This window comes from Haliotis rubra, unplaced genomic scaffold (assembly GCF_003918875.1).
Source record: "Haliotis rubra isolate DU_JTF1 unplaced genomic scaffold, ASM391887v1 Scf418, whole genome shotgun sequence".
In the NCBI taxonomy this organism is placed as follows: domain Eukaryota; kingdom Metazoa; phylum Mollusca; class Gastropoda; order Lepetellida; family Haliotidae; genus Haliotis; species Haliotis rubra.
Genome location: NW_025767100.1, coordinates 761,498 through 775,442, shown reverse-complemented (window position 1 = coordinate 775,442; position 13,945 = coordinate 761,498). Strand labels below are relative to the sequence as shown.

At 37.9% G+C, this 13,945-nt stretch overlaps 1 protein-coding gene across 1 annotated transcript; it reads left to right on the top strand.

Moving 5' to 3' along the window:
- The first annotated feature begins 5,646 nt into the window (after positions 1-5,646).
- On the top strand, positions 5,647-12,192 carry LOC124288432 (PRADC1-like protein). Its single transcript, XM_046724951.1, has 5 exons — positions 5,647-5,818; positions 7,183-7,319; positions 8,288-8,391; positions 11,014-11,181; positions 11,981-12,192. The coding sequence occupies exons 1-5, from the start codon at positions 5,749-5,751 to the stop codon at positions 12,099-12,101; spliced, it is 600 nt and encodes a 199-aa protein (XP_046580907.1). The 5' UTR covers positions 5,647-5,748; the 3' UTR covers positions 12,102-12,192.
- The last annotated feature ends 1,753 nt before the right edge of the window (positions 12,193-13,945 follow it).

The window sequence follows — 13,945 nt, the reverse complement described above, 5'->3', positions numbered from 1 at the left end:
TAGACACAAGTCCTCAATCAACAGAGACCAGGGATATCTCATCCCCTCTGCATACAATGATCTGATAAAAACAACAGATTAGAGCACCTCAGCTATCATTGTTAATTAATCTCATCAGCATGTATATTTTGTTTCTACCTCCACCAGTATTGGCTTCCTATTGTCACTACATTATTGCCACCGTGCCTTGTTGTTGCTGTTAATCCCCCTGATTCATTCCTACATGTTGTTATTACTTAATCCCTGTTCATGTATATAAGTCTGTTCTGTGCTGTAGTACTTCACTCTTGCTTGACAACGGTATAAGAATCCATACCGAAACGTCGCATCATATATACTAAAGAAGTTGTTATCCATAAACTTTCTTACTTTCTTAAGAGTGTGTAGGTTTGTGTCATGAAGGAAAGTAGCGATTGTGTCCTCCATGTTGTAACGTCACTGTACCTGGTATATCCTACTTTACTCTGAAGGAGTGACATATTGTAACGTCACTGTACCTGGTATATCCTACTTTACTCTGAAGGAGTGACATATTGTAACGTCACTATACCTGGTATATCCTACTTTACTCTGAAGGAGTGACATATTGTAACGTCACTGTACCTGGTATATCCTACTTTACTCTGAAGGAGTGACATATTGTGACGTCACAATACCTGGTATATCCTACTTTTCTCTGAAGGAGTGACATATTGTAACGTCACTATACCTGGTATATACTACTTTTATCTGAAGGAGTGACATATTGTGACGTCACTATACCTGGTATATCCTACTTTTCTCTGAAGGAGTGACATATTGTAACGCCACTATACCTGGTATATCCTACTTTTCTCTGAAGGAGTGACATATTGTAACGTCACTATACCTGGTATATCCGACTTTTCTCTGAAGGAGTGACATATTGTAACGTCACTATACCTGGTATATCCGACTTTTCTCTGAAGGAGTGACATATTGTGACGTCACTATACCTGGTATATCCTACTTTTCTCTGAAGGAGTGACATCCTGTGACGTCACTATACCTGGTATATCCTACTTTTCTCTGAAGGAGTGACATATTGTAACGTCACTATACCTGGTATATCCTACTTTTCTCTGAAGGAGTGACATATTGTAACGTCACTATACCTGGTATATCCTACTTTTCTCTGAAGGAGTGACATATTGTGACGTCACTATACCTGGTATATACTACTTTTCTCTGAAGGAGTGACATATTGTGACGTCACTATACCTGGTATATCCTACTTTTCTCTGAAGGAGTGACATATTGTAACGTCACTATACCTGGTATATCCTACTTTTCTCTGAAGTAGTGACATATTGTAACGTCACTATACCTGGTATATCCTATTTTTCTCTGAAGGAGTACCGTCACTATACATACCTGGTATATCCTATTTTTCTCTGAAGGAGTGACATACTGTGACGTCACTATACCTGGTTTATCCTATTTTTCTCTGAAGGAGTGACATATTGTGACGTCACTATACCTGGTATATCCTACTTTTCTCTGAAGGAGTGACATATTGTAACGTCACTATACCTGGTATATCCTACTTTTCTCTGAAGGAGTGACATATTGTGACGTCACTATACCTGGTATATCCTACTTTTCTCTGAAGGAGTGACATATTGTGACGTCACTATACCTGGTATATTCTACTTTTCTCTGAAGGAGTGAAATATTTCATTAATTAGAAAGTTAGCATTCCCAACAGATCTATAACTCGTTTCTATTTCATGAAAACGCAATATGTAAGCATTTAAAATTCTGTAGATGTCATGCTGTCTATGTAAAACTACCTACGATACTAGACCGCAAGACAAATGTGTCTGGACACTGAAAATCACCTGTCGCCAGTCGCCTTACTATCAGAACTATTTAACTCACGAATCCCATTTGTGCATCGCTATCACGAATCAGCACCAATTAACTATTGGCTTTACTCACCAAGTATCCACCTTTGTTGTATCATCAAAATTGTTGCAAAGTCTGCATCCTAGTTTTCATCCATCTGATGAAGAAGCAAGAAACTACTCCGAAAAATTGTGTCCTTCACTATAACGAAGAAGGCATCCAACAAGTCTCTTCTTTATTGTCCATGATTTTCTGTCTGATATTGTCACTAAATCCCTAGTGTCAATGTTATTATAGAAAAGTGATAACTCTGTCTCTTGTCTCCATTGTGCGGTGGGGTAGCCTGGTGGTTAAAGTGTTTGCCAGTCAAGCCGAGGACCCGGGTTTGATTCCCCAGATGGGTACAATGTGTGAAGCCCATTTCTGGTGTCCCCTGTCGTGATATTTTTGGAATATTGCTAAAGCGGCGTAAAACCAAAGTCACTCACTCACTCTTTTCTCCAGCATACGGTTGTTATGTAACCTGTATTTTGGCATCAGTTTACTCTACGGTCTGTACTTATCGTGTGCGAAATACGCATCATGTCGAATAGCGCACGTAAAATCTCCAAATCATCATCACCTCCCCTCAGATTCGCAGGTAAGTTCAAAAGGTGATTCTCTCAGCTCTTTAGCATTATAAATAATATTCCTCGTGACGCTTGTCGCAATTTTCACTTAATATACATTGGAAGAATCATTCCCGCCACATACCCATGTACCCAGCTTGGTAACACATTACTGAAATTACTCAGGCATTGGGTTCAATCACATCATTCTCAAAAATATATATGTCTAAGCTCCATGCGACGTCGTAATAATTATTATTCAGCCATTTTCCCCCGTAAGGTTTAAACTCCCTACCACACTCGATGCAACGTTTGTTACTACTGGTGCCAAAAGGAGTCGTAGCTGGGATAATAAAGTTATTGGTTATTTGTGCCAATGTTTTCTTTATGTGGCAGAGCTTTAATTAAAGAGCTTTCTTACAATTTTGGACGCCGTGGTAGTCAAGTCGGCCGCCGTCAACAGACTCAACACACACACCACAGACGCCCGCACGAACGCACTCGCACACATACACACGCACACTAATCCTCTGCTGTATAAACATCTCATTATTATTTGTACATCATTGGCTTCCACGCCTGTCCTTTGTCTACTCTCTGGCTTCATCGGCTTTCTGCCTAGCCAATTATGTTAATTATGTTGTTTTCTTTGTTACATTGTTACATCCAGTATATATATATACTCCCCTTCTTCATGTCCCATTATGCTTGACAACGGTACAAGAATCTGTATCGAAACGTCGCACTCACGAATAAAAGAAGTTGTTATCCATAAAGTTTGTCCTATATTGTACTTCCCAACTTCTAAAATGCCACTCAAAGAAGTTAATCCATGTGGATTGTATATTTTGCACTTTTTCCGAGGGAGTAAGTTTGTAATAAGGGGATTGATTTTCATATTGAAGAAGCGATTTGACCTTCGATACTTGGAGGGCAGTGATTTTATTCCAGGGCCTAGATTTTCGAAGCTCTCTTAGCGCTAAGATAGTCGTAAGTGCCATACATTAACATTAATTTACGACTATCTTAGCGCTAAGAGAGCTTTGAAAATCTAGGCCCTGGACTGTTTCGCTACAGAGTATATCAGTTCCAGAATCAGGTCATTCAGATTGATTTGATTCAGTGCAGGATCATTCTAGACTGAAATGTAGGAGTGATTTCATTTTGCCAGGCCGGCTTACCTTGTACAAACTAGCAAAGTTTTTTATTTGCGTTTTACTTTTAAAAAATGCACGTCAAAAATGTACACGTCTGCACACTCAAAACGTTCAAATGTCGTCATGTAAAGCTCCCTTTTGCACTGGGCTATGAGACAGAGCAACTCTCCTTTGATCCACACCCCGAAAATACCCCACGAGGTAAACGGTAAAACAACAGCAGCATTATGCATTACTCGGTTGTCGTTGATACATCCCAAAGTACATAATACATGTATATATATTAGTGCGCATCGATACATTCCCCGGACAATGAGTACACAACCCATAATCGACTGGGTACTAATCAAACAGTAGTGTACAAATCCTCGTGTCACACCAACGTCAAATCTCCAAGAACATGTTACGTTAAGGAATGAACACGAGGGTGCACAAGCGTTTAATGTCATGTGAACATCTCACTTCCACTATCTCATGCGACCATGTCCGAATGTCAGGTGTAATAAAATCCTCTGTTGACCGGCCGTGTACCCTTCTGAACCAGCTGTGCTGGTCAAACCATGGAAGTAACCATCTGTTATTGTCATTGTGACAGTTCGAATCGTGGATGGAACTACACCCAAAAGGTCATAGAATCTGTGCTTTACTGAGTGTAATCCCAAATATAACATGTGTTACATTTGACACTTTCTGAATGCCATTGTGTTATCAATAAGGAAATGACTTTTCGAGTCCATGAAAGAGCCAGAGGATTTGATTGAGACCAGTAACATGTGAACTTCAGTGAATTGTGGAGCAATATTTTGGGCATGTGCAATCACATTTGACATTACAAATCAAGTTCACTTAATTATGTGATGTGCCTTAATCCGATATCGTATTGTATATACTTAGTGGTTATACGAAGTAACATGGATCTTTTCCCTTATTCTTTCACATGTAAATATTTTCAAATGTTGACATAAGCTGTTAAGGTATGTACAGGGGCGTAGCTACCATTATTAAAAAAGCCCGGACTTACACGTCATTGTTAAAAGGATGGGCAAGCCATCAATACTATCTAAATATAAAGCTTTGCAAGCTATCGGGCTTACACGAAAAATACATGGCTTGCTACGCGCCTGACGTGTTTTACTCAATCTTGAGGCTGATTATAATGTCCAATAATGACTAATCGATCCTGGTTTGCTTCTATAGTGTATAATATTGTTATATTTCATAACATATCAGATCTGATCTAGCGTTCAATTATATAGAACTGCTACCAGCTCTTGTCCACGGGCAAGAGATGTTACAAGGTAAAATTGCATCCCGAAAACATTAGACACATGTACCAAATTCACCACCTAAAATCGTGTTTTCAGTCGCGATAGCTTTAATTTAATGTTGTGTCACAGTAGCTTCAATTTAGTTCCGCAATACCTGTAATGTTGTGTAATTGTGTAATCTTAAGACTTTTTTTTCTTCACTAAAGCCTTCCAGTGACTCTTCATTATTGCTGGAATATTGCTAAAAGCGGCGTAAAATCATACTCACTCACTCACTCAATCTTCCTTTCTCCTTGTACATAGGTTCTCAGCGCCATGAGCATGCATTCGTGGGTGGACACTGGCGCTTTATAAATATCCCTATTATTATTATTATTATTATTATTATAATTGTATTGGATTTCATACACAACAGAGCCGTGCACGTTGTAGATATATTTATGTTCATCTGAAAAATTCAAGTGAGTGGGTTTTTTTGTCTGTCATCTGGTTCCTTTTCGTTTTTTCCAATTTTTTATTTTTCAAAATGTTGTTGCTTTCTAGGTTCTGGTTTTACTAATGTCTTTGTTTTTAGTTGTTGTTTTTTTTTTGTTTTGTGTGTGTCTGTTTTTTCGTTGTTTTATTGGGGTTTTTGTGTGTGTTTGTGTGTTTAAATGTTTATCGCAAGTGATTTCTATAAGTGAAAGTTAAGATAATGCTGTAAATTAGTGTTACTGTGTCTATTCCATACGCCGGTTCGATCTCTGGATTGAGGAAGGATTGGTGGGAATATTTGCACTTGGAACAGGTGCCCGGAAACAGGGGAGGTAACTCTTCCAGGCGGAAGTTGTCGTCAGCAAATATGACAGCATGGAGAGGGTGTTCTTAAGGCATTTATTTCTTCTGTTGCTGATTTTCTTGACTTTATTGTCGCTATGCGGTAAGTTTGAAACATATCACTCTTTCGTGTGTATTTGTATGCACTTGTATGACTGATTTATTCTGCGTTGCATGGGCGAGTCTTGCTGAACAGAATATATCGTAGCTTCGATTCATTCTGCAAGCAGACGGGTATGTTGAGATCTTTCTTAGTTCAGCGTCTCATCGACTGTTTAAGAACGTGACATGAGAGCGTTTTTGTAAATTAGCCAGGTAGATGTGATGGTTTAAGAAACTCCCACTAAAAATTGGAAAACCGAAAAACAATTGTCAATGAAATTGTTTTCTTTTGTTTTGCATTTATATATTTTTTCAATGATCATGTGTATGCATCTGTTGGGGAAATGATTTGAAAGTGATAGACCCACAATAGCTTTTTTCTTCTTCCAATTTTTACTTAAATTATCAAGCAAATGTTCGACGTTTTCAATGTCAAGTTGAATAATTGATTAAGCCAATATTTGAGAAGAATTACCCTCTCAAATTGCGGTTTTAGAGTTAGATTTTAATAATACTTGACATCTTGTCAGCTTGCTATGGACAGAAAGACCACAGTGAAGAAGAAGATATGTTTTTATCAGGTTTATGAAAAGATACAATCCAGGGATTTACCTTTCAAGAGTCCTGTATTTGAGGGTCCATTGTCAATTTTTATATGTGTATAGAACGCAAAAATTTGCATCCTGTAAATCCTGTTGCTGAAATACAGGGATGACCATAACCATTATTAACCTGGGATTCATTCCTATGCGCATCCTGTTACCAATATGGGACACAACTCTGTACTCCCATCTGCAGAGCTTTGTACCATTGTGCGCATGTACATTTCATTAATCTTGTTTATATCATGAAACTTATCTGTTCAATTGCAAATGATAAAGTATATTTGTTGTTACGATTGTTGTTTGTGTGTTTGGTTCAAGAATAGAACTGTTGTTGATGTAAAATACATGTTGCTCCCAATCACAGAGGACGAGTAATGTATCTCTGGTGCCAGCTAGAGGATCCTGCACATATCTACTAATATCATTGAGGCTATGTTTCACTGAAAATATAATTCTAGTGCAAAAACTGACCAAACACTTTTTGAGGACAGATATAATATATGGGACAGGATCAGTGGATCTTTCTATAGATCTCCTGATCTTTTGGACTTCAGCCAAACTCTGGTGCCAGCTACTGGTCTGTAATGAGCTCTGCTAATGCAAGGCGTTAAATGTTCAGACACTTAAAGGGGCACCTAAAATCAAAATGTCATTGTGCCGAGATCATAGTTACAAGAAAGGGGAAATGGACAAGTTAGCTTGCATCTGTAAATTGTAGGCTGATTCCAAACTTGAGGTCTCTGTTTGTGTTTGTTGACAGCTCTAGAGTTGCAACTTGCAACATCACCCGATGTCAACATTGTCCTCAACGATGCCATGTTTTTTGAAATCATTGAACCTGAGCAGTTAAGTTACACTTACAAAGTGCGTCCGGCCAGAGACTTTGGAGGAGTTTTTGTAAGTAAAAGCACAGAAATGGTGAAGTTTTGTTTGAACAATGATGTACATTCTCTATGGTCCTTCAATATTTACTGACAAAGAATGAGAATTGTTGAACCAGTTAATTTAAGTTGATGCTAACATTGCAGATTTTTCCATTGAGCAGGAATTTCTGATTTTGTATAGTTTACATGTGTGGAACTGTTATTCTAGTAAACTGTATCATAAGCAGATGCATTTCCATTATTAATTAATATGTCAGTCTACATCTTAAGCCACCGATTTAAGTCTACTCAAAATATTTTGGCTGCAGTCTAGGTCATACAAGTCCACGCTCTTGGAATAAAATCTACTGAAAATGATGCCAGAGTTCAAGTACGGGTTTGCAGATTGTAGAGTCTTCAGCATAAACTGATACATACATTTGGAAAAATATACTGAGAGAAAGAAATAAAGGATCACACTCACAGGAAAATTTAAGTGTTCCTTTATTATTTTCCAGTTTTCATCACTACTGTGCTATTCAAAGCGGGTGATAAAAACGGGAAAATATTAAAGGAACGCTTGAATTTTCCTGTGATCCTTTATTTGTTTCTCTCAGTATATATATTGAGGCTGTATCATGTAACAAAAATCCAGTAGTGTTTCATGCATGTGCCAGAAGTTTTTGAGCTTTCAAGTTTTGAACATTGCTCTTAGCATCATTTTCAGTAGAATTTAGTCTTCGTATAAGGGCTTTTTAGTTGAGCTTACTAGTCACAGGAGTGTAAATTCAGTCAGAATATCACAAGAATGGTGATCACATATACCTGTTGCAATATCTCCAAAATGTTTGAAATTTAACAAGCCCTCAGGAAACCTTTGACAAACTGATCCAGGCTAGACCAAACACAATTGTACGAGATTCGGTCTTCAGAATAGTGACAAGAGTGACATTTGTACATGTCTTTACTTGTTAACCTAGTTAATATTCTTTTTCATTACAGGAACACACACTTAGCAAAGTGGAGCTTAGATTTGCCGACCCTTTAGATGGGTGTGGCACTTTTACAAGCAGCATGAGGGGATCCATTGCCTTTATATTACGTGGGTAAGATAAATAAAGTGATCATATAATGTTAATTTTGGGTGAAATTTCATTTCACTAAAGCTTTTGAAAAGGTTTTGAGGCTCATCACACCAGTCAATAAGCTTTGCAGGAGATGCCAGTGGTTTTCACTGAGTTGATGTGCAGTGACATGTACTTCTCTAGATTGACTCCTATGGGGATTCTGAAGTACCCAAGTACCTCCTGTTTATCAACATAGTTGAATAATACAGTAACAATATCAAAAGCCAACAGCCCAAACAAGGCTCCAAGCATCATTTTGGGTAAATTATCATATGGTGTTCTATAAGCTGATGTTACTATATCAAACAGAAATTATCTAGACTATGGCTTGGACAAGTCACAGACTGCAGTGTGTGACTGAGTGTGTGTAACATGACTTCAAGGTGAGGTCAACCACTGGCTTATCTTTTATTTATCTAGTTTTTTTATTGTTAAAACAATCTTCACATTTTGTTCTAAAGTAGATTTTAGAAACACTGGATGATAGAATATTGATAAAATGATAGTCATGGGGTAAAAAAATCCATAATCGTTGATAGAACTAAATATTAATGATTATCTATATGAAAATTGTTCATGACACTTGTGATGAAATAGTGTTTGAATTTACTGAGACAATACACAGACTTGAAGTGGTTATTCATGCACTGCATCTAACTTCTGTTCACGATGATGTTTTGTCAGTAATCCATTGCCCGATGTCCGAGTCCAGTGTATTTTTCTGTCGGGCAAGCAAATTTGTATATCACACTGTATCGGTGTCCAGTTGACTTCCAATGTTGTTTATTTGAAAAACCAAGAAGAAAATGGTCGGTATAGTGGGAAAATTAAATTGTAAGTGAGTTTACATGTTCCACTGTACCGGAGTACACTATCAATTTTAAAGTTATTTCCAGCCCTGCTAAATATGTCACCACTCACCAGGGATGTGACACATGTTGATTTGTTTCTAATTTTTTTGGTATTTTTGCTCAAGGTTTCTCCTCCAATATTTCTCAATACATGATCAATATTCAGTTAATGGTTATTGATCTCCACAATCTACATGGATGGTGAGTCCTAAACATAACTATTGAAGCTTCCACATTGATGTTACCGTGACCTGAGTATCACACCGCACATATGACATATCACACATGCCAGGTTCTCATCACAAAATAACCAAAACAGATAGTATTTGACACACAATAATTTAACCGTTTAATAGCTATAATATTTCAAAGATGTTTAAAATTCAGATGTACATGGAAGGATCTGTGAACAGCCGAACATTGGAAAAAGTAGGTCCGACAGCTGTGCAGTTTGGAATTCACCTAAGCTCCCCGTATTGCAATGCTATGTGGCTATCATGAGATTGCATCCATATGACATAAAGGGTGAAGGATGCATGAGTTTGTTGATGGGATCGACTAGCACAGGCTTCGATTTAGTTGTATAACCCATCATTGAATACTGTCACTGAATGTTTTTCTCCACATGCACTTCAGCTGGCTAGTGACCATAATCATTTACTGAATATTGATTGATTATCAATTGATATGTAAGAAATAACAAAAATGAAAAAAAATGTTGGGACACATTCCTGCATGGGTAACTAAAAACGTGATCAGTAAAGTGCAAATAGTTTTGGGCACAAGTCTGTTTAGGTGTATTAAAACTTATATCAGGCCACAAATATGTTTTTAGGGTAACATGAAATTATAAAACAGGGTCGGTAGGTAGGGTTTATCTTGATTTTTTTTCTTACATTTTTTTTAAGATGCACTCACATATTATTCATAAAACCACATATTTTATGTAATATCAGGCACCAGTTTTGAAAGAAAAGAGGGGAAACCAGTTTAAAATTTTAATAACTGAAGCATCAACACTTTCTAAATTCAACATTTATGAAAAACAGGAGTAATTGAGCACAGGTCACATGGTCGCCCCCAACATTGGGGAGTACATACTGTTGGAATAGCAAAATGTTTCGCCGTCTCTTAAAAAAACGAGAAAAAAAAGTTTAGGGTCGGGAAGTTTGTGTTGGGGTCGGTCGGGAAACCATAATCACACATATTATTTTTTTTTGGCCTCATTTCAAGTGTTTTGTCAATGACATAATTTTCTTATCAATAATTGTTACGTTTTCGTGCTGTCTTAGGCTTGACTTCATCAACCTGTGTCGTACTTTAAGATAATGTACTGAATTAATTTACAAACTTATAGCATCCTGTTTCACTTAAGAGGACAGGTCACAGTATGATATTTAGACAATGATAGTCTTGTGTGGTGGTTTCCATTGATTGCACCCATTTCTGGTGTCCCCCCAGCTATGAATTTGCTGGAATATTGCCAAAAGCAGCGTAAAACCCAAGTCACTCACTTAGTGTACCAGTTGGTACTTACAGAATCAAAAGTCATGACAATGTCAACAGTTTTCTGAGAGTTGTTTCTATAGATAATCGTGAGATATAACACCAGTATGTAGTCTTGTTTAGTAGCTAGGTATTGTCAACATGCACCTGGTACAGGTGTATCATGTCCTGTACTAGCATAAGCTGATATTCCATTTGTCTCCACGGTACTTTGAGAGCATATTTTTATCAATGTTATTTACAGAGGATGCTCCTTTTTAACTAAAACTTACAACGCAGAAAAGGCAAATGCTATTGGTGCTATGATCAGCGACAGTGATGAGGAGAATGATGAGAAGTTTGTCGACATGATCGATGACAACACCAGCAGGAAAGTGAACATTCCAGCCATGTTCCTCATGGGGAAAGACGGGTAAGCTCTCACATGTTGTCCTACCAGAAGCTCACACATGTTGTCCTACCAGAAGCTCACACAGGCTCTTGTCCTGCGAGAACCCCACACAGGCTCTTGTCCTGCTAGAACCCCACACAGGCTCTTGTCCTGCTAGAACCCCACACAGGCTCTTGTCCTGCGAGAACCCCACACAGGCTCTTGTCCTGCTAGAACCTTACACAGGCTCTTGTCCTGCTAGCACCTCACACACTCTCTTGTCTTGGCAGAAGCTCACACAATTTCTTGTCTTGCTGAATGCTCACAGAGGCTCTTATACATCCAGGAAATAGTTGACTGTTAACTGCTATCTCACAGGCTCTCGTTTTGCCAGAAGCCCAAAGGCTCTTATCCTGTCAGATACTAGCTTATACAGATAGAAATATAGTTCAAGAAGATTTTGGATCATAATGCTAAAACATCCTTAGTAAAATATAATAGCAGCTAACTCCCAGGATACCAGACAGCCCCCTTAGTTCAAGGGTTCTTGATCATTACCCAGGGACAATGCACTTATCCTGGAACATTAAGATGCTTGAATAGTGATCACCTATCAGAACTAAAACTCTACTACACCTCAGGTTTCACATCACGCAAACTGACTGAGCCCAGCACACTGAATGATAAATTGATCCTTTTGTAAATCGTTTTACTCCCACGGTCGATGTGTACAGTGTACAAATCATACCAAATGATGTTATTCTCTGTCAAATTGTTAATTACATTTGTTTTCTATTTCATATGTTCATGTACATATAACACTCTGTAACTTCCGTTTCAGTGCTATGATTCGTCACACACTGCAACAGTTAAATATGGATAGTGCTCTTATAAATATTCCAATCAATGTGACTGGTATACCCTTGGGACGTGTCAACCAGCCGCCATGGACACTGTGGTAGCAGTGTCGACACAGTGCCACGCCCACTTCACACAGCACCACGCCCACCTCACTCTCATGTAGTGGGGCTACAATAAACCTCGTTATGTGAAGAGCATCTACTGTTTTTCTGGATAGTGCTTCCAGCGTCCGATGAACATTGAATGTCTGTATGCAGTTCAGGAACTGAAGAGGAGGCAAACAACGATTTGCAATTGTTACTTGTCTACTGTAGCAGCTATTAAGATTTTTCATGGTTTACAGTTTCCACAAATATTAAAAGTATATATGAGGAATATGAGAGCCATCATTCAATGTCAGTTCAGAGCTTATGGGGTCAGTAAGTGGGTCGAAAATAGTTGCAGCAGTGAATTGGACCCAAAGTTAAAATTTATCTAACATGATATTAACAATCTCTCTCAACAGCAGTGTTAAATGTTTATTATCAGTGTAGTTTGAAGATTGTGTCTTAAATTTGGTTATTATGATTTTAATATTGTGTGGGTGTGATTGTTAACATTTATCACGAAACTGGTCACTAATTAAAAGTAATACCATTAACATGAAACATATTTCATATTTAGTCTCAATGTAGCAGTTATTGTAATCACTAGCTCTGAAGTGAAAGTTTGTTTGCAGAGTGTAATGGTGTGGAGGAAATATTTTACTGGACGAACAGCCATCATCATTGTCCTGCAAAGGGATGTCAGTACTAGGACAGTTTTAACTCTCATTGCGATCACTTTGTAGTAAAGTGGAGGATCCTCACACCACAGACCACCAATCCCAGTCCGATGTTAGCTGTGGATGATCACAGGACTCATACTATTGGTGTGACTTTCAAAAGTTTAGCATCAAGAGTCACAAAGTAGCTCTAAGAACCCCATAATCCAAATTCTTAACGTAAGTTTACCACTGTTGTGAAGCCTTTATCACTTTATGAAACGGGTGGCTGGACTGCACTGACGGAAAAATCAACATGTCCCACTTTAAAATATTACAGTACTAAAACGACCCGTGAAGTTCCGGGTTAGAATATTGATCTTCAGTAACTAGTGATGTTCCGATTAATTGAAATAATCGAAGATTGGTCGAAGTGACTAAACGACCAAGCAATCGATCACATTTTCTCATAATCAAACACAAACGATTTTGGAACTACTGTTTTAGTGTTTGAAACACTTGACGATGGAACATATCATAGAAGCTGTCAGGGCCTGAAACCTTGTTTAATTCTTAGAAAACTCACTTCACTAACTGAAAAGTCATGACTAAATATTTCTTGAAGACTCCAGAAAGTTTATGTTCATGATATATTACTCATCACTTTAAAGTAGCAAGTTGCATCATGTTATACATATCTACAATAACAACCTTGGTAGGAAAATCTGAAAAATAACGCTAACCAATTTTTTTCGATGATTGTTCGTTGGTAATGAAGCAATCATCAATTGTGAGATTTCAACCAATTCCAAACACTATCAGTAACCCATGCTTGTCGTAAGAGACGACTAACGGGATCGGGTTGTCAGGCTCGCTGACTTGGTTGACACATGTCATCGGCTCCCAATTGCACAGATCGATGCTCATGCTGTTGATGACTGGATTGTCTGGTCCAGACTCGATTATTTACAGACCACCACCATATAGCTGGAATATTGCTGAGTGCAGGGTAAAACTAAACTCACTCACTACAGTACTCAAACACTGGGAAATGGTAGTTTAATCCCTTGATATAACCTGATCCATCAGTCTCAACTTTAGAAATCCTTAAATTGTTCAGGCCAATGACTTTATTTTTCTGTCATGGACATATAACCATATAATTTATCAGCTGTTACCATATTTAGCCAATATTATATGATT

Bases quoted from the DNA above. Each gene is read 5' to 3' on its own strand.
- LOC124288432 (XM_046724951.1), top strand. From the start codon at position 5,749: ATGGAGAGGGTGTTCTTAAGGCATTTATTTCTTCTGTTGCTGATTTTC. The intron at 5,819-7,182 runs GTAAGTTTGAAA...GTTTGTTGACAG, and splicing joins GACTTTATTGTCGCTATGCG to CTCTAGAGTTGCAACTTGCA. The intron at 8,392-11,013 runs GTAAGATAAATA...TGTTATTTACAG, and splicing joins ATTGCCTTTATATTACGTGG to AGGATGCTCCTTTTTAACTA.